This window comes from Mesoplodon bidens (assembly GCF_964165515.1).
Source record: "Mesoplodon bidens genome assembly, chromosome: 5".
NCBI lineage: Eukaryota > Metazoa > Chordata > Mammalia > Artiodactyla > Ziphiidae > Mesoplodon > Mesoplodon bidens.
Genome location: NC_138161.1, coordinates 75,653,596 through 75,675,559, shown reverse-complemented (window position 1 = coordinate 75,675,559; position 21,964 = coordinate 75,653,596). Strand labels below are relative to the sequence as shown.

Genomic DNA, 21,964 nt, shown 5'->3' with positions numbered 1-21,964 from the left:
CCAACAGGCCCTGGGCTTTTGTTTGTTGGAAGATTTTTAATAATGGTTTCAATTTCAGTGCTTGTGATTGGTCTGTTCATATTTTCTGTTTCTTCCTGGTTCAGTCTTGGAAGGTTGTACATTTCTAAGAATTTGTCCATTTCTTCCAGGTTGTCCATTTTATTGGCATATAGTTGCTTGTAGTAGTCTCTCATGATCCTTTGTATTTCTGCAGTGTCAGTTTTACTTCTTGTTTCTAATTGTGTTGATCTGAGTCTTCTCCCTTTTTTTCCTGATGAGTCTGGCTAATGGTTTGTCAATTTTGTTTATCTTCTCAAAGAACCAGCTTTTAGTTTTATTGATTTTTACTTTTGTTTCCTTCATTTCTTTTTTTTTAAATTAATTAATTAATTTATTTTTGGCTGCATTGGGTCTTCGTTGCTGCACGCAGGCTTCCTCCAGTTGTGGCGAGTGGAGGCTGCTCTTCGTTGCCGTGCACTGGCTTCTCACTGCGGTGACTTCTCTTGTTATGGAGCATGGGCTCTAGGTGCGCGGGCTTCAGTAGTTGTGGTGCATGGGCTTGGTAGTTGTAGCTCACGGGCCTAGATGATCCACGGCATGTGGGATCTTCCTGAACCAGGGCTTGAACCCATGTCCCCTGCGTTGGCACTGTGCCACCAGGGAAACCCTCCTTCATTTCTTTTTCAGTTTATTTCTGCTCTGATCTTTATGATTTCTTTCCTTCTGATAACTTTGAGGGGTTTTTGTTCTTCTTTCTCTAATTGCTTTAAGTGTAAGCTTAGGTTGTTTATTTGAGAATTTTCTTGTTTCTTTTTTTTTTTTTTTTTTAGTATGTGGGCCTCTCACTGTTGTGGCCTGTCCCGTTGTGGAGCACAGGCTCCGGACGCGCAGGCTCAGCAGCCATGGTTCACGGGCCCAGCAGCTCCACGGCATGTGGGATCTTCCCAGACCGGGGCACGAACCCGTGTCCCCTGCATCGGCAGGTGGACTCTCAACCACTGCGCCACCAGGGAAGCCCTTTTCTTGTTTCTTGAGGTAGAATTGTATTGCTATAAACTTCCTTCTTAGGACTGCTTTTGCTGCATCGCATACGTTTTGGGTTGTTGTGTTTTCATTGTCATTTGTTTCTAGGTATTTTTTGATATCCTCTTTGATTTCTTCAGTGATTTCTTAGTGGTTTAGTAGCATAATGTTTAGCCTCCATGTGTTTGTGTTTTTTACAGGTTTTTTGTCCTGTAATTGATATCTAGTCTCATAGCGTTGTGGTCAGAAAAGATGCTCAATACGATTTCAGTTTTCTTAAATTTACTGAGGCTTGATTTGTGACCCAAGATGTGATCTGTCTTGGATAATGTTCTGTTTGCACTTGAGAAGAAGGTGTATTCTGTTGTTTTTGAATGGAATGTCCTATAAATATCAATTAAGTCCATTTGGTCTAATGTGTTTAAAGCTTGTGTTTCCTTATTAATTTTCTGTTTGGATGATCTGTCCATTTGTGTAAGTGGGGTATTAAAGTCCCGTACTATTTTGTGTTACTGTCCATTTCCCCTTTTATGGCTCTTAGCATTTGCCTTATGTATTGAGGTGCTTCTATGTTGGGTGCATAGATATTTACAATTGTTATATCTTTTTGGATTGATCCCTTGATCATTATGTAGTGTCCTTCCTTGTCTCTTATAATAGTCTTTATTTTAAAGTTTATTTTGTCTGCTATGAGTATTGCTTTTTGAATTTCCACTAGACTTTTAAAATATTATTATAAATTATAACTCCTTTCTGACGAGATAGGGTGCTTTAGGGTGGTATGGCTGTAGACTATATCCCACTTCTGAAACATTATGATATCATTTAGTACTATTTCTAATTTTAAAATGTTTTCTAGAATGTTAATTGGTAGACTCTCTAGATTTCTAACTTTTTTTACATTAATATTTTACAACCATAAAATGAAAAAAGAAGTATTTCTTTACCAAGATCATAACAAGATTTCTAGCATGTGAAGTATAGCTAAAATACAAGTGGCTAAGCTAAGGAAGAATGTTCACATTAACAAATAGCTGTATCTCAGGACTTCCTGGTGGTCCAGTAGTAAAGAATCTGCCTTCCAATGCAGGGGATGTGGGTTCGATCCCTGGTTGGGAAACTAAGATCTCACATGCCACGGGGCAACTAAGCCTGCGTGCTGCAACTACTGAGCCTGCACAGCTCAACTAGAGAGCCCGCGTGCCACAAGCTACAGAGCCCATGCGCTCTGTAGAGAGAAAACCCACATGCCACAACTAGAGAGAAGCCTGTGCACCACAACTAGAGAGAAGCCCTCGTGCCACAACAAAAGATCCTACTTGCTGCAACTAAGACCAGATGCAACTAAAAAATAAATAAATGAACAAATAGCTATATCTTTCATGCCAGATGTGACAATGTGGAATGTTTAGTTAAATGTAAGAAAAAATTTCAACATGAAAATTAGTATTGTATTATTACTATTATAATTTCTCATTATTTCCATGGCAATATCCTACTGGTTTTATCATTGTTGCTCCAGAAGGAATCAGAAAGAGTATAATAAAATATCATTATTATGTTTTGAGGTAGGCTTCTCTAATGCCAGGTACTATGGTGGGTACTAAATACAGAAAGATTTTTTTTTTTAAGATGTTGTGGTAGGAGTTTATTAATTAATTAATTTATTTTTGCTGTGTTGGGTCTTCATTTCTGTGTGGGGGCTATCTCTAGTTGTGGCAGGCAGGGGCCACTTTTCATCGTGATACACGGGCCTCTCACTATCGTGGCCTCTCTTGTTGCAGAGCACAGGCTCCAGACGCGCAGGCTCAATAGTTGTGGCTCACGGGCCTAGTTGCTCCGCGGCATGTGGGATCCTCCCAGACCAGGTCTCGAACCAGTGTCCCCTGCATCAGCAGGCAGATTCTCAACCACTGCACCACCAGGGAAGCCCCACAAATATTTTTAAGAGAGAAAGAGAGGAGGGTGGAAGGGAAGGAGAGGGGGGAAAGAGAGGGAAAGGGAGAGGAAAAGAACTCTGCCTTTTATAGTGGACAGAGATAAAAATACTAACAGAGTGGGACTCAGGCTCCTCACTGTTGAAGTGGGAGTTTACAGGTAAGCAAGGGGTGGAGGCTAAAATGACCCATGTGGTAATGAATTAGAATTGAAACCATGGGTATGAACTCATGTTTAGCTTAATATAGATACAGATGGTTGCATATAGAAATACTTATAAATAGATATGTGTACATATACACACATAATTTCCCTGCTTTGTCACCTTAGGGGGCGAAGGAACAATGACACCCAAGTAGCAGCGAGCATGCCTAGTACCTAGCTCTTAGCTTCTAACACAATTCTCCAGTGAAAGGAACCAGAAGTCCTTGGAGAAACTGCTGATTCTAAGACAGGGCAGGAAACATACAAGATGAGCCTGGAGCATCTTGTATGTGAGATGTAAGTAAGGAAGTGATAAACAAACAAATAAAAAACCACACACACAATGATGACAGCACATCAAATGGACACAGGAACCAACTGAAAGAGCTCCCTGTGGCCAAAGCTGGAACAGTTAGAGCAACAAAATAAACAAAATAATATTGAATTATAAAATAAATATCTGTGAGTACATACTGATAGAATAATTGGCCAAATAATTTGAATGTAATAACTAGAAGAGGAAGAGACAAATTTGTGCAGAAGAATTCCACATAATTTATGCAGCTGTTCTGCCCTCAGGAGGTGAAGCTAACTCCCCACTCTTTAAGTATGGGTTGCACATTGTGACTTCTTTTCAAAGAGGACAGTTTGGAAAGTGGGGGAAAAAAGAGTAACTTTATAGTGGAGAAATCTGGTGAACACTACCTCAGCCAGATGTTCAAGGCCAACATCAATAGTCATAGGTCATGTAGATCAAATGTACTCTCCATATGATATGAGGAAAATGGCACTTTATCTCTGTGGTTTTCCTTCCCCAAATTCGAAATCTCAGTCTATTCATGAGAAAAACAGACAAATCCCAACTGAGAAACATTTTACAAAATGTTTCAAAACTGTGAAGATCATCAAAAACAAGGAAAGTCTGAGAAATTGTCACAGCCAAGAGGAGCCTAAGGAGACATAATGAGTAAATGTTCTGTAGTGTCCTGAATGGAATCCTGGAACAGAAAAAAGACACTAAGTATAAACTAAGGAAATCTGAATAAACTATGGACTTAAGTTTATAATAACGTGTCAATATTGGTTCATTACTTGTAACAAATGTATCATACCAACTGTTTTTTTTTTTTTGGCTGCATTGGGTCTTCATTGCTGCGCTTGGGCTTTCTCTAGTTGTGGCGAGTGGGGACTACTCTTCGTTGTGGTGTGCGGGCTTCTCATTGTGGTGGCTTCTCTTGCTCTGGAGTCTGGGCTCTAGGCGCATGGGCTTCAGTAGTTGCAGCATGTGGGCTCAGTAGTTGTGGCACACGGGCTCTAGGGCACAGACCCAGTAGTTGTGGTACATGGGCTTAGTAGCTTTGCAGCATGTGGGATCTTCCAGGACCAGGGATTGAACCCGTGTGCCCAGCATTGGCAGGTGGATTCTTAACCACTGTGCCACCAGGAAAGTCCCTCATAGCAACTTAAGATGTTAATAAGAGGGGAAACTGGGTTATAGTACATAGGGAACTCTCTATATATTGTAATTATATACAATATGTAAATATAAAATAATTATACATTTATATATTATAATTACATATATGTAATTTTTCTGTAAATCTAAAAGTATTCTAAAGCAAAAGTCTGTTTAAGAATACTAACATAGGACTTCCCTGGTGGCGCAGTGGTTGAGAGTCCGCCTGCCGATGCAGGGGACATGGGTTCGTGTCCCGGTCCGGGAGGATCCCACATGCCGCGGAGCGGCTGGGCCCATGAGCCATGGCCGCTGAGCCTGCGTGTCTGGAGCCTGTGCTCTGCAACGGGAGAGGCCACAACAATGAGAGGCCTGCATTCTGAAAAAAAAAAAAAAAAAAAAAAAAATACTAACATAGGACTTCCCTGGTGGCACAGTGGTTAAGAATCCACTTGCCAAATGCAGGCCACATGGAGGAGCCCTGGTCCAGGAAGATCCCACATGCTGCGGAACAACTAAGCTGGTGCACCACAACTACTGAGCCTGCACTCTAGAGCCCGCAAGCCACAACTACTGAACCTGCGTGCCACAACTACTGAAGCCCATGCGCCTAGAGCCCGTGCTCCGCAACAAGAGAAGCCACTGCAATGAGAAGCCTGTGCACCACAATGAAGAGAAGCCCCTGCTCGCTGCAACTAGAAAAAAAAAAAAGCCCACATGCAGCAACAAAGACCCAATGCAGCCAAAAATAAATAAATTTATAAAAAATAAAAGGACCAAAGCAAAAAAAAAAAAAAATGCTAACAAAATTTTAATACAGTACAATGAATGCAATGTAGGAATAAAAGCATATGAACTGTGGGAGAAAAGTGTGAGAGGAAAAAAAGAATTCCAAAATGATCCTTAAATACTTTGACTTAAAAAAAATATCAGGGCTTCCCTGGTGGCTCAGTGGTTGAGAGTCTGCCTGCTGATTCAGGGGACGCAGGTTCGTGCTCCGGTCTGGGAGAATCCTATGTGCTGCAGAGCAGCTGGGCCCGTGAGCCATGGCCGCTGGGCCTGCGCGTCCGGGGCCTGTGCTCCGCAGCGGGAGAGGCCACAGCAGTGAGAGGCCCGTGTACCACCAAAAAAAAAAAAAGAAATCAAGTGCTCTTTTATTTTGTATCATGTCTTTAAATTTATCCATGTGTGTAATGTGTATATTTTGGGTATTTCAACTTACAACACATTATATTATATAGTTCTTGCTGCTCATGTTAACTTCAGTATTTTTAAAGACCAAGCCAAATCCTTTGTTTTTTTTTTTTTTACAAAAATAAGCCACAATCTACCAAAAGTAAAGAAATAACAATCAGATTTGGTGGAATATGAGAAGCATTCTATATTTAGCAAAGCATGACCTCCTCTCTTTTCAACATTTAATCTAGAAAAACAAATAACAGTTTGGGCATCAATTGTATAAATAAAAAATAATAACCCAGATACACTAACCTTACTACCCGGAGTTACCTTGAATATTCATGCCTTATGCGATTTTTTTTCAGGGTGTCCCCTACTCTTAAAATGCTTGTCTCTCTCACATTTTTTTCTAAGTTCAAAATCTTGGTTAGCTTTCAAGGTCACCTCAAATATTTCCTCCACCAGGAAGCCTCGCCTGGTTCCCCAAGGATGATAGCTGCTCATTGCTCTGAGTGGTCGGTACTGTGTGTTCTTCCATTATCCCATGGACTTAATTTGCAACTCTTGTTTATAGGTGTTTCTCCCATTTGGCTGTAAACTTCTTAAGAGCAAGGTCAGAATCATGGCTCCTCTTGGTCTCTGCACAGTGTCTGACACCCATTCATTCATCCAACACCATTTATTGCATGCCCACCATTCAATACCATGGAATGAACAGGAGGGAGAAAATTACAGAGAAAAATTAACAACTTCATGTTAATGTTGGAAAATCTTTCTAATCCAGCAAAGCTCAGAAAAAGAAAAAATGAGAAAAATATTGAAACAGATCCAGTTTACTGAAAGCATTAACAGAAGCCTTATATCACAGAACTGATGTGTTTTTATCACTGTTATATATGCTTCTAGGTAAAGTTGTCTCTTTCTTCTACCGCTTTGCCTATTTTCTGTGATTTGGGACCCCAGAAAGCTGGTAAGCTCAGGGCAAGTAAAATAAATTGAATCAATGTTCATTTTCAAAAGAAAACATGAATGAACAGTAATTTAGGGGGAAGGAAAAAGATAAAAATGTTTTTTTCGTGGCAGAGGCCCGAAGTCCAACTTGGACTGTCAAGCTACTGCACAAGTTCTTACAAATGATCTTTTTCCCTTTAGAAACTTTCTGTTAAAGCAAAACAAGGTGCTGTCTCAATGTATATGTTACAGCTAGAATGATTTCCAATAGAACCACTTTTTGTGTATGCGCTCTTACGGAATTCTTGGTTTCTGCCTTCTCTAGTATTGATTAATTTAAATTCAATTCTTCAATGCCAAAAAAAATATTTTTAATTACCATTTTCAAACAATTTCTGATAGGGCAATTTTAAGTGGATATTGTGCTCTATTCTATTCTATGAAGTCTTTCCCTGTCAGTGGTAGGCCTCGTGGTCTTTTCCACTGAACTTTCAAGCACTCTTTATATCTCATGATCCACTCACCCACAGAATGCAGAAATGGTTTCTGATTTCATGCAAGATTTTGAATGCTTAAATTTCCCCCAAACAGCTAACATGATGAAAACTAGTCCTCTTTTATACCAATGGTTCAGAATCACACAGAAAGCTATCATTTATTAAGATTTCTAAATATGTTTCTAAATTGCCCTGTGGCTTTATTGTTTGGTTTCCAATGTTGTCTTCTCTAATCTATCATTGGCCACCCTCCCTTAACTCTTCCAAACTCTTTCCCAAAAGCCTGTTATTCCTTCACACCTGAGCCCTGATGGTGCACAGGTAAGCTTCCCCCGTCCCCACAATTCTGTAGGGAACCCCATGCACTCTCATGGGTTGGGACTGACTCTACCACCTTATTAGGGTTCCCATCAGCTTTTAATAAACTCTAGTCCATTTCCATTTTTAATAGTAGGGCATAATTAATCTATTTATTTTCAAAATATTTCATTTAACATGTCAGATTAATTCTGAAACAATAAATACCCCATGAGCTATCAATATGACTCTACAGATTTAAAAATTCCCAGTATGGTAGAGCCTAAAGCATCCCAACATGGCAACAGTTTGGCTGAGTTCAAATCCTGGTTCTGCCACAGATAGGGCAAACTTGAGCAATTTTTTCTGGATCCTTGAGCATCATTCATCTCTCCAGACACTCTCTTTAGAGCATCTATTGCGTGCCACGTGCCAAGATCATAGTGGTGAACAAGGCAGTCACAGTGGTTCACTAAGCTGACCCTTTAATGGGCTAAGTTTCCTCATACTTAAAACAGAAACATTAACACCCATCTTGTAGGGTTGTAAAAATTAAGTGGCTCCTAAACATGGCTCCTCACCATCTCTGCTCTATGCCACCACCACCGTGCTCCCCCACTTTCTTGTTCCTAAAGGATGATCTCTTTAAGTTTCCCTGCTGAAGCTCTTCAAGATGAAATAACCTTTTCGAACCAGGACAGTTCACAGGAAGCCACCCCCTGGCCAGAGTTATTCTGGGGGTTGTTTCTGTGGCCTCTGTACAACCAAGAGAACAGTGCCCCTGGTCATGGCACACCATCACTGCCCAGAAAATGCCTCGGTTTCCTTCACCCATTTGCTTATGCTTCCCAGGTTATTTCAAAGTTCCCAGTCATATGGAAATGACACCTATCTCCCTTTCTATTGGTAAGAGGTTTTTTCCTCCCATGCAAGTTGCTTGGAGACTTCTCATCCATTGTTAATCAAAAGAAAAAGAGGAATAGAATACAACTTGCTTAAAGCAGCTACATTTAAATCTACATTCCATGAAATGGATCTACTCCCAAATCCATAGCTGTTTGAAGTTATTAGCTCACAGACTGAAAACTAAAGAATGTATTTCTAAAGATGTTTGTATGTTGAAGTATAAGGTGTAACTCTGGGAAGAATCTAATATTTAATACTGTGTGTATTTGTTTCTAGATTCTGTTAGAAGTTGTGTAGCAAAGCTGTTCTTCACTTGCTCCCTAAAGGGTCATTATTGCCTCTACAGTAAATCCAGTTTTATTCTCATCAGCCAAGAGCCTCAGCCGTGGATCCAGATCATGTTCCTATTTCAGCAGGTGTGTATAATTCACATTCATCATGGCTCCTTGATGAGAACAACTCACATTTTGATGTGAATCAAATTGTATATGAGTATAAAAAACAACATTGATTTTTCTTCCTTTTCTTGAAATAATGACCTTATTCTTCTACTTTACTAATGTTTTTCAAATGGTTTTCATCAGTGATTTTGTAATTGGTTTCATCTTTGGCTTTGTTCTTAACAGTTGTCAGTTTTCTGAAAACAAACCAAGAAAACTTGATTTTATTTTTGCCCCTTCAGCCTTATTTTATTGACTTAGTCTGATTATTTGGTTTTCTCTATGAGCAAACTCACCAAAAAACATCTGTTTATGCTGCTTTTCTTCTTTGTTCTTTTTACTATAATGTTTCCTTTCTTCTTCCACACCTTTGATATTATGTGATCTGGATGAAGCCTGACTTTGGGGTAAATAAAAATCAAATCTTTGACGTGATAGTTACAAACCCAGTGCTAGCCTTGTATGCTGGGCCAGACTCTTGCCCTTCTCTGTCAGTTTATGCCTTCATGCAGTTCTCAAATTAACAGATTCCAGCCTAAATGTACCTCTTTGGAATGATGATTAATTAAATCAGGTCCTGCTATTCTTTAAGTGAAAGGTCATATGCTGTATAAGTTTCTGATAATAATCAAGAAATTCCCAGATTTGTCCACATTTTTTTAACTTTTTATTTTATATTGGAGTATAGCTGATTAACAATGTTGTGATAGTTTCAGGTGCACAGCAAAGCATGTGTGCACATTTTGGGTTTCACAATCAATCTGTTACTGCCCTTAACCTTTTTAAATCTGTGGGCAACTTACTCAGGGTATAAGGTCCTCCGCCTTTTCCCACTCAGTATAAAAAGCAGCTCATCTTGAGGATAACAATAAGATTTTTCTGGAAAAACAAATTGTTATTCACTTACTAAATAGAAACTTTGTACACAAAGACCACCTAGAGAGTCTTATAAGTCAATGTTTGGACAGCCATTGACATAGAAAATGGGATTTTATAAGGCAAAATCATTATTTTATTATACCTCACACATAAAGGATAATATATATGGTACTTTATGTGTGTATGTGTGTATAATTTTGTGCCTTTTTTGTTCTATATTTTTTATAAAATTGTTCCCTTGAATTGAGACACTTCTCACATTCATAGATATAACATCACAACATCTAAATAACTCTTAAACACATAATTGGTTAGTAAACATACAAACAGTTTAAATCTTCCTTTGAAAATTTTAGAACCTAGGGGCAGGACAGGAATAAAGACGCAGACATAGAGAATGGACTTGAGGACACGGGGAGGGGGAAGGGTAAGCTGGGACAAAGTGAGAGAGTAGCACTGACATATACACACAACCAAATGTAAAATAGATAGCTAGTGGGAAGCAGCTGCACAGCACAGGGAGATCAGGTCGTGACCACCTAGAGGGGTGGGGTAGGGAGGGTGGGAGGGAGACGCAAGAGGGAGGAGATATGGGGATGTATGTATATGTATATAGCTGATTCACTTTGTTATACAGCAGAAACTAACACACCATTGTAAAACAATTATACTCCAATAAAGATGTTAAAAAATTTTTATTTTCATTGGCTTGAATGATATATATGTAAATGTGATTCTTTTTTTACATTGACAATCTCATTTTCCCAAACTGAGAATATCTTAAAGCTCTAAGAATATTCAGCCATTACACATTCTATAACCGAAAATGTTTGTGTTTACCCAACCCCCCCCCCACTCATACTGTTCACATCTGAACAATTGAATAATGAACTCTTGGTTATTTCATGTCTATTCTTCATGATTTACTCTGTATAAATAAACTTGATATTTGTACTCTATTTGTACTCTCTTGATATTTGTTTTTATTTTATACCTTAATTCTCAGATCTTTGAAAAATAAATATATATATTAATATTAACCATTTTCCAATTAAATAACATGCTTGAGAAATCATTGAAGTAAATACTACATTACAAAGGTTAGGCATATTTATAGAGATCAATATCAACTGTCTTAAAAATCCTATTTATGGGCTTCCCTGGTGGCACAGTGGTTGGGGATCCGCCTGCCGATGCGGGGGACGCGGGTTTGTGTCCCAGTCTGGGAGGATCCCACATGCTGCGGGGTGGCTGGGCTCGTGGGCCATAGCCGCTGGGCCTGCGTGTCCAGAGCCTGTGCTCCGCAACGGGAGAGGCCACAGCGGTGAGAGGCCCGCATACCGCAAAAAAAAAAAAAAAGTCCTATTTATGTTAAATTTTCTGTTAAGAAATAAAAAACATGAAACGTACCATATGTTTGATCTTCAAGACAGATTTCCCTGTAGCTTTATTTAAATTTAAACCATTTTTAAGTTCAGACCAAGCCTAATAGTGCTTTGCAGTCCATCAAACAATACTGTTAGGACAAGAGATAACATGTCACGTTTCTCTCATTAATGCCCTTTCAGAGCCTGTTTCCTGAGCCCCTGTCCATACAGAGCCGTTCTGTGCAATTTCTCAGAGCTCTGTGGGAGAAGACCCAGGCAGAGGGTGCTCACAGCTTTGAAACAGCCATGATGGAGTCCACATTCCCACAGCAGAAGGTAAATGCTTTTTTCCTTGGACATGTTATTTTAAACCAAGATTCAAGATTAGCTTATAACAGTTTGCCTTTTCTTGGTAGTTCAGTTTTTTCCCTTCATTCCTTTATTTTCTTTTATTATTAGGAAACACTAAGTAATGATTTACATGTCATGTTGTAGTGGACTCAGGACCTAGTGATATCAGTAGACAAGGTCACTGCCCTTTGAGGCTCCCAGACTGACATAATACTGCCCACTCAGAGCCACACAAAAACCACACACATGGTATGGAATAGAAAACATTTTACAGAAGAAGACAGACAACTCTAGGACTGAAAGGGAAAGAGCATTGGGGAATCAAGCTCTAGCTTCTTTGGTGCTTTTCATTTCATCCTTCCGTACTTCCTCTCATCACCTTGCCCTCTGCTGTCACCACAAAGCTAGAAAGGGAAGACAAGGTGAACAGGAAGGTCAGGGTGGGAAAGAGCTCTGTTGAGGCAGACAAGGATGATGTGAGACAGAGCATTTTAGGAGTGTGGAAATAGGGGCATCACTCTCAGGACACAGTGGCCGAGACCTCCTGAGCAGACCCTTGAACTGGGAAAGGACCAAAATGTGGAACTATGCCTATCCAGTCAACAGAGTGTAACCAGAAGTGGACGTTCACTGCCGTGATCAGATCTGCCCATGAGAAAGGTCACAGGCCTGGCTATGGAGAGAATGATTAGAGGAAGCCTGACTGGAGACAGGAAGACTACAAAGGAAGCAACTACTGTAGTGAGGTAGGAAATGAAGGCCTGAACTGAAGTTAGAAGTTGTAGGAAGAGGATGGATTCAAGAGCCATTAAAGAAACAGAATCAACAGGACTTGGTGCCAGACAAGGAAATTGAAAGAACCAAGGATGACTCCAGGTGCATTGTGTGGCCAGTGGATGATGGCACCATCTTGAAAAAGAGAGACCACAAAGGAAGCTGATGTGGAGGAAGAAGATAAATCATTCTGGCTTACATATTTTGAGTGTGAGTGGCTTGTGTAGATAACCAGGTGGTGATGGTGGTTGAATTGCCACTGTGGACCTCAGGAAGAAGGACATGACTGGAGGTAATGGATTTGGGAGTCAAAGATAGCACTTGATGTCATGACAGTAGATTGGATAACTCGGGAAGAACATGGATAATGAGAATAGAGAATGGTTATTGATCTCTCCTTAGTAAATTGCCAGCTTCTGTAAGTCCTTCTCATACGCAGAGATCCTGATTATCCTTATTTTGCCTTCAAGAAAGCCCAGTAATAAGCATTGGATGCTTACTGATCAAACCAGAGATGCTGAGAGTATATGATCATGGTCTTTGTCCTTGTTTTACTATTGAGAAGGGGAACAAACATACTAATATTAAATAAACTCAAAGTACAAACAACTAGCAAATTAATCAAAAACTGTTACATTGTGAAACAAATTCAATACCTCTTAAGTGCTGAAGGATTGTAAAAAGATGAGAAATGGGTGTGATTAATCAGAAGTTTAGTTAGTATGGTCTGTAAGACACTGAAGCCACACCCAATTATTGCATCACTATTTTTTGGCTTTGGTTTAAGAATTAGACATGTAGTATTAAGAATAAAGGAAATGCCATAGTTGCATCAATGCAAAGTAGAATGGAATTCTTTGCATATTTCCTGCAAATTTTAAAGTTTTGTATCATGTTTAAAGACAGTGCCTCAAATTCTTATAAATGTTTCATTGTGAACTGTAGTTTAACTAGAGGGAATTTGTAAATTAAACCTCAGCAGACTGCTTCAAGTCCTAAGAGGTTGAAAAAAACCCCAAAATTTCGCAAACTAGTTTTGTGCATGCTCACAAGTATACTTATTCATATTTCTTCTATTTCATACCAATAAATATTCCTCTAGGGAAAAATTAACTGCAAACCAAAATGTTTTATAAATTTTTAAAACTTTATAATTTGGTTTATTCATAACTAATAGAAAAACTTTGATGTCTGGAATGTGCACTGTGTTACAAAGTTTATTGACCTGGGTATTTCTCAATCAAATTGATTTTCTACTCTCTTTATTTTATGAAGTGTTCTTCCCATGAAATTCACAATAGCTGTGAGAATGGTCCAAAGTCTGCTTTCTTTTCACCATATGTGCCAGTCTGTACATACACTAGTGATTTGAAAATGATGGGCATGTGTTTATCTGTTGCTGTGATAGAATTAATACTGCAGCCAACTGGATTCAGGTATACAAAAAAGGAAGACACTTCTGAGAAAATGCCTAAGTCTCTAGAATATAATGCTCTGGAGAGTTTGTTATTGAAAATTCATTTTAATAAAATCTTGGAATTTTAGAATTGAAAATCAACAGTAAGTTATCTATTAAATTGTAAAGTGCTTGAGGGCAAGAGATGCACTATGTTTACCATTATATTTCCAGGGTCACACAGTGCCTGGCACGTGGTAGGCTCTCAATAAATGATGAGTATCAATTGAATAAGTAAATAAATCCTGTCACTTTCCAGATGTTAAAATTGGAAGCATAGGGACCTATCGTAGGTCACCTACCTAGTCAGGGGCAGAGCTAGAGCACGAGCATACACCATGGTGACATCGGGACCACCACCAATATATCTGGGTTTTCTCCACTCTGGCTTGTAAAATTACAGTTCCCTGCCTCTTGAAGTAAGTCTTGGTTATGTGACTTACTTCAGCCAATGATATATGAGAAGGGATATGTGTCACTCCAGGCAGAAGCTTTTCAAAGCCAGTGTTCCATTCTCCATCTTCCCTTTCTTACCCTACCATGAGGACTGCAGAAGCAAATGTTGATATTGAGTTGGCAGAAGATGGACACAACCTGGAACCCCAAACTACCACATAGAGGACTGCTGCTCTGGAGAGCCACCCAGACCCACCACACACTTCTCATGATGAAGGAACAATCTTCTGTTTTGTTAAAGACAGAAGTTTTGGTGTTTGTTATGGGAGTATAACCTACCTATCTTGACTACTTTTCTTAATTTTAAATAGTAATAAAAACATTTTTTAAAAACTTGGATTAATGGAAAGATATGCCCTTCTCATGGCTAGGAACACTGATTACACAAATGGAAATTTTCTCTCAAATCATAAATACAATTTATTTCAAAGTGATCCTAGATTTGACAATAACCAAAACAGTTCTGAAAAAGAACAGAGAGGAGAAAATTTTTCTACTAGGAAATGAAAACTTATTCTAAAAGCACAATAAGATGAGGAGATGATTATTGCTATAGGGATAAATTAATATGAATAAGGAATAAAGAGTCCAGAGATAGTTCCAAGCATATATGGACACTTGGCAGATGATAGAAAGGAGATTTCCAATCAGTGAGGAGAAAATAAAATATTTTAAAAATAGTATGGGGGATGTGTGACTTTTCAGTTGGAAAAAATAAAATTAGATCCCGCCCAGACACTATAATAAATAAACTAACTCCAGATAAAGCTCTAAATGTAATCAATGAAACTTTACAACAATTAGAAGAAAATATCCATAGTTGTCTTTGTGACTTCAGGATAAGCAAGAATTTAAGACATAAGTAAACAGAAATCATAAAGGAAATATGAATAGATTCGAGTCCTTAAAAAATTTAAATTTCTGTATGAAAAATTACACCACAACAAAGTTAAAAGGCAAGCACAACCTGGGAGAAGTTATTTAAAATATGTGTAAGGGCCCTGAACCAAGATGGCGGAGTAGAAAGACGTGCTTTCCCTCCCTCTTGTGAGAACACCAGAATCACACCTAGCTGCTGGACAATCATCGACAGGAAGATGCTGGAACACACTGAAAAAGATACCCCACATACAAAGACGAAGGAGAAGCCACAATGAGACAGTAGGAGGGGTGCAATCACAGTAAAATCAAATCCCATAACTGCTGGGTGGGTGACTCACAGACTGGAGAGCACTTATACCACAGAAGTCTACCCACTGGAGTGACAGTTCTGAGCCCCACATCAGGCTTCCCAGCCTGGGGGTCCGGCAACGGGAGGAGGAATTCCTAGAGAATCAGACTTTGAAGCCTAGTGGGATTTGATTACAGGACTTCGACAAGACTGGGAGAAACAGAGACTCCACTCTTGGAGGGCACGCGCAAAGTACTGTGCACATGGGGACCCAGGGGAAGGAGCAGTGACTCCATAGGAGACTGAACCAGACCTACCTGCTAGTGTTGGAGGGTCTCCTGAAGAGGTGGGCAGTGGTGTGGCTCACCGTGGGGACAAGGACACTGGCAGCAGAAGTTCTGGGAAGTACTCCTTGGCGTGAGCCCTCCCAGAGTCTGTCATTAGCCCCACCAAAGAGCCCAGATAGGCTCCAGTGTTGGGTTGCCTCACGCCAAACAACCAACAGGGAGGGAACCCAGCCCCACCCATCAGCAGTCAAGCGGATTAAACTTTTACTGAGCTCTGCCCACCAGAACAACAGTCAGATCTACCCACCACCAGTCCCTCCCATCAGGAAAATTGCAAAAGCCTCTTAGATAGCATCATCCACCAGAGAGCAGACAGCAGAAGCAAGAAGAACTACAATCCTGCAGACTGTGGGAAAAAAAACACATTCAAAAAAGATAGACAAGATGAAAAGGCAGAGGGCTATGTACCAGATGAAGGAACAGGATAAAACCCCAGAAAAACAACTAAATGAAGTGGATATAGGCAACTTTCCAGAAAAAGAATTCAGAATAATGATAGTGAAGATGATCCAAACCTAGGAAAAACAATGGAGGCAAAGGTAGAGAAGATGCGAGAAATGTCTCATAAAGACCTAGAAGAATTAAAGAACAAACAAACAGAGATGAACAATACAATAACTGAAATGCAAACTACACTAGAAGGAATCAATAGCAGAATAACTGAGGCAGAAGAATGGATAAGTGACCTGGAAGACAGAATGGTGGAATTCACTGCTGCAGAACAGAATAAAGAAAAAAGAATGAAAAGAAATGAAGACAGCCTAAGAGACCTCTGAGACAACATTACATGCAACAACATTCACACTATAAGGGTCCCAGAAGGAGAAGAGAGAGACAAAGGACCAGAGAAAATATTTGAAGATATTATAGTCAAACTTCCATAACATGGGAAAGGAAATAGCCACCCAAGTCCACAAAGCGCAGAGAGTCCCATACAGGATAAATCCAAGGAGAAACACGCCGAGACACATAGTAATCAAACTGGCAAAAATTAAAGACAAAGAAAAAATATTGAAAACAGCAAGGGAAAAATGACAGATAACATGCAAGGGAACTCCTATAAGGTTAACAGCTGATTTCTCAGCAGAAACTCTACAAGCCAGAAGGGAGTGATGAAAGGGAAGAAGCTACAACCAAAATTACTCTACCTGGCAAGGATCTCATTCAGATTTGATGGAGAAATCAACAGCTTTACAGACAAGCAAAAGCTAAGAGAATTCAGCACCACCAAACCAGCTCTACAACAAATGCTAAAGGAACTTCTCTAAGTGGAAAACACAAGAGAAGAAAAGGACCTACAAAAACAAACCCAAAACAATTAAGAAAATGGTCATAGGAACATACATATCGATAATTACCTTAAACGTGAATGGATTAAATGCTCAAACCAAAAGACACAGGCTTGCTGAATGGATACAGAAACAAGACCCATCTATGTGCTGTCTACAAGAGACCCACTTCAGACCTAGGGACACATACAGACTGAAAGTGAGGGGTTGGAAAAAGGTATTCCATGCAAATAGAAATCAAAAGAAAGCTAGAGTAGCAATACTCATATCAGAAAAAATAGACTTTAAAATAAAGAATGTTACAAGAGACAAAGAAGGACACTACATAATGATCAAGGGGTCAATCCAAAAAGAAGGTATAACAATTATAAATATATAGGCACCCAACATAGGAGCACCTCAATACATAAGGCAACTGCTAACAGCTATAAAAGAGGAAATCAACAGTAACACAATAATAGTGGGGGACTTTAACATCTCACTTACACCAATGGACAGATCATCCAAAATGAAAATAAATAAGGAAACAGAAGCTTTAAATGACAAAATAGACCAGATAGATTTAAGTGATATTTATAGGACATTCCATCCAAAAACAGCAGATTACACTTTCTTCTCAAGTGCACACAGAACATTCTCCAGGATAGATCACATCTTGGGTCACAAATCAAGCCTCAGAAAATTTAAGAAAACTGAAATCATATCAAGCATCTTTTCTGACTACAATGCTATGAGATTAGAAATGAATTACAGTGAAAAAAATGTAGAAAACACAAACACATGGACGCTAAACAATACGTTACTAAATAACCAAGAGATCACTGAAGAAATCAAAGAGGAAATCAGAAAGTACCTAGAGACAAATGACAATGAAAACACGATGATCCAAAACCTATGGGATGCAGCAAAAGCAGTTCTAAGAGGGACGTTTATAGCTATACAAGCCTACCTCAAGAAACAAAAAAATTCTCCAATAAACAATCTAACCTTACACCTAAAGGAACTAGAGAAAGAAAAACAAACAAAACCCACAGTTAGCAGAGGGAAAGAAATCATAAAGATCAGAGCAGAAATAAATGAAATAGAAACAAAGAAAACAATAGCAAAGATCAATAAAACTAAAAGCTGGTTCTTTGAGAAGATAAACAAAATTGATAAACCATTAGCCAGATTCATCAAGAAAAAGAGGGAGAGGACTCAAATCAATAAAATTAGAAATGAAAATGGAGAAGTTACAACAGACACTGCAGAAATACAAAGCATCCTAAGAGACTACTACAAGTAACTCTATGCCAATAAAATAGACAACCTGGAAGAAATGGTCAAATTCTTAGAAAGGTATAACCTTCCAAGACTAAACCAGGAAGAAATAGAAAATCTGAACAGATCAATCACAAGTAATGAAATTGAAACTGTAATTTAAAATCTTCCAACAAACAAAAGTCCAGGACCAGATGGCTTCACAGGTGAATTCTATCAAACATTTAGAGAGGAGCTAACACCCATCCTTCTCAAACTGTTTCAAAAAATTGCAGAGGAAGGAACACTCCCAAATTCATTCTATGAGGCCACCATCACCCTGATACCAAAACTAGACAAAGATACTACAAAAAAGGAAAATTACAGACCAATATCACTGATGAATATAGATGCAAAAATCCTCAACAAAATACTAGCAAACAGAATCCAACAACACATTAAAAGGACCATACACCATGATCAAGTGGGATTTATCCCAGGGATGCAAGGATTCTTCAATATACGCAAATCAATCAATGTGATACACCATATTAACAAATTGAAGAGTAAAAACCATATAATCATCTCAGTAGATGCAGAAAAAGCTTTTGACAAAATTCAACACCGATTTATGATAAAAACTCTCCAGAAAGTGGGCATAGAGGGAACCTAACTCAACATAATAAAGGCTATATATGACAAACCCACAGCAAACATCATTCTCAATGGTGACAAACTGAAAGCATTTCCTCTAAGATCAGGAACAAGACAAGGATGTCCACTTTCACCACTATTATTCAACATAGTTTTGGAAGTCCTAGCCACAACAATCAGAGAAGAAAAAGAAATAAAAGGAATACAAATTGGAAAAGAAGAAGTAAAACTGTCACTGTTTGCAGATGACATGATACTATACATAGAGAATCCTAAAAATGCCACCAGAAAACTACTAAAGCTAATCAATGAATTTGGTAAAGTTGCAGGATAAAAAATTAATGCACAGAAATCTCTTGCATTCCTATACACTAATGATGAAAAATCTGAAAGAGAAATTAAGGAAACACTCCCATTTACCATTGCAACAAAAAGAATAAAATATCTAGGAATAAACCTACCTAGGGAGAGAGAATACCTGTTTGCAGAAAACTGTAAGACACTAATGAAAGAAATTAAAGATGATACCAACAGATGGAGAGATATACCATGTTCTTGGATGGGAAGAATCAATATTGTGAAAATGACTATACTACCCAAAGCAATCTACAGATTCAATGCAATCCCTATCAAATTACCAATGGCATTTTTTATGGAACTGGAACAAAAAATCTTAAAATTGTATGGAGACACAAAAGACCCCGAGTAGCCAAAGTAGTCTTGAGGGAAAACTATGGAGCTGGAGGAATCAGACTCCCTGACTTCAGACTATACTACAAAGCTACAGTAATCAAGACAATATGGCACTGGCACAAAAACAGAAACAGATCAATGGAACAAGATAGAAAGCCCATAGATAAACCCATGTACCTATGGTCAACTTATCTATGCCAAAGGAGGCAAGGATATACCATGGAGAAAAGACAGTCTCTTCAGTAAGTTGTGCTGGGAAAACTGGACAGCTACATTTAAAAGAATGAAATTAGAACACTCCCTAACACCATACACAAAAATAAACTGAAAATGGATTAGAGACCTAAATGTAAGACCAGACACTATAAAACTCTTAGAAGAAAACATCAGAAGAACACTCTTTGACATAAATCACAAGATCTTTTTTGACCCACCTCCTAGAGTAATAAAAATAAAAACAAAAATAAACAAATTGGACCTAATGAAACTTAAACACTTTCGCACAGCAAAGGAGACCATAAACAAGATGAAAAGACAACCCTCAGAATGGGAGAAAATATTTGCAAACGAATCAACAGACAAAGGATTAATGTCCAAAATATATAAACAGTTCATGCAGCTCAATATTAAAAAAGCAAACAACCCAATCCAAAAATGGGCAGAAGACCTAAATAGACATTTCTCCAAAGAAGACCTACAGGTGGCCAAGAACCACATGAAAAGCTGCTCAACACCACTAATCATTAGAGAAATTCAAATCAAAACTACAATGAGGTATCACCTCACACCAGTTAGAATGGGCATCATCAGAAAATCTACAAACAACAAATGCTGGAGAGGGTGTGGAGAAAAGGGAACCCTCTTGCACTGTTGGTGGGAATGTAAGTTGATACAGCCACTATGGAGAACAGTATGGAGGTTCCTAAAAAACTAAAAATAGAATTACCATATGATCCAGCAGTACCACTACTGGGCATATACCCAGAGAAAACCATAATTCAAAAAGACCCATGCGGGCTTCCCTGGTGGCACAGTGGTTGAGAGTCTGCCTGCCGATGCAGGGGACACGGGTTCGTGCCCTGGTCCGGGAGGATCCCACATGCCGCCAAGCGGCTGGGCCCATGAGCCATGGCCACTGGGCCTGCGCGTCCGGAGCCTGTGCTCCGCAACGGGAGAGGCCACAGCAGTGAGAGGCCCACATACAGCAAAAAAAAAAAAAAAAAAAAAAAAAAAAGACCCATGCACCCCAATGTTCATTGCAGCACTATTTACAATAGCCAGGACGTGGAAGCAACCTAAATGCCCATCGACAGATGAATGGATAAAGAAGATATGGTACATATATACAATGGAATATTTCTCAGCCATAGAAAGGAACAACATTGGGTCATTATGTAGAGACGTGGATGGATCTAGCGACTGTTATACAGAGTGAAGTAAGTCAGAAAGAGAAAAACAAATATCGTATATTAACGCATGTATGTGGAACTTAGAAAAATGGTACAGATTAACTGGTTTGCATGGCAGAAGTTGAGACACAGATGTAGAGAACAAATATATGGACCCCAAGGGGGGAAAGCTGTGGGGGAGTGGTGGTGGGATGAATTGGGAGATTGGGATTGACATGTATACACTGATGTGTATAAAATTGATGACTAATAAGAATTTACTGCATAAAAAAATAAATAAACTTTTAAAATTAAAATAAATAAATAAAATAAAATATGTGTAACTCACAAAACTCTCCTACACATCAACAAGGAAGAGACAAACAACCCAAGAGAAAACTGGGCAAAGAATATGAACAGAAAATTCACTGAACAGAAACTCAAGTGGCCAAAACACCTAGGAAAGGATGTTTAGACTCACTAAAAATCATTGAAATAATTGATTTAAAATGTTAAAGATGAAATACCATTTACAATGATCAGACTGGCAAGAATAAAAAATTGTGGCAATACAAGTTTTGACAAAGATGTGAAAATATAAGTATGTTCATACATGACATATGACACTAAAACAGGTTTATCTCCTTAAAAAAGAAAAAAGTACTTAAGAAAAAAATATATATGTAGTCAATAATTAGATTCATAAATGATAGCTAGCTTGCAGTCAGGGTGGGTGAGTAACTTTCCAGAAGTGTTACTTAATTACATTTACAACTTATCAGAAAAAAACCCTTAAGCATTTCCCCACAAAGGATTCCCCCTATCTAGTTAATTAACATATCCATCACCTCACATATTCTTTCTTTCTTCCCTTCCTTCCTTCCTTCTTTTCCCTCCCTCCCTCCCTCCTTTCTTTCTTCCTTTCTTTCTTTCTTTCTTTCTGAACATTTAAGTAAGAAATGCTCATTTCTTTCCACAAGGAGGTTTTATATTATAACATATAAAAATG

At 38.7% G+C, this 21,964-nt stretch overlaps 1 protein-coding gene across 3 annotated transcripts in view; it reads left to right on the top strand.

Annotated features, from left to right (window-relative positions):
• VEPH1 (ventricular zone expressed PH domain containing 1) overlaps window positions 1-21,964 on the top strand; it is a 281,487-nt gene that overhangs the window by 159,641 nt on the left and 99,882 nt on the right. For all 3 annotated transcript variants that reach the window (XM_081235438.1, XM_081235437.1, XM_081235436.1), the window contains exons 10-11: window positions 8,728-8,867; window positions 11,339-11,473. In XM_081235438.1, the coding sequence (XP_081091564.1) occupies window positions 8,728-8,867; window positions 11,339-11,473 (275 nt within the window). The remainder of the gene's footprint in view (window positions 1-8,727; window positions 8,868-11,338; window positions 11,474-21,964) is intronic.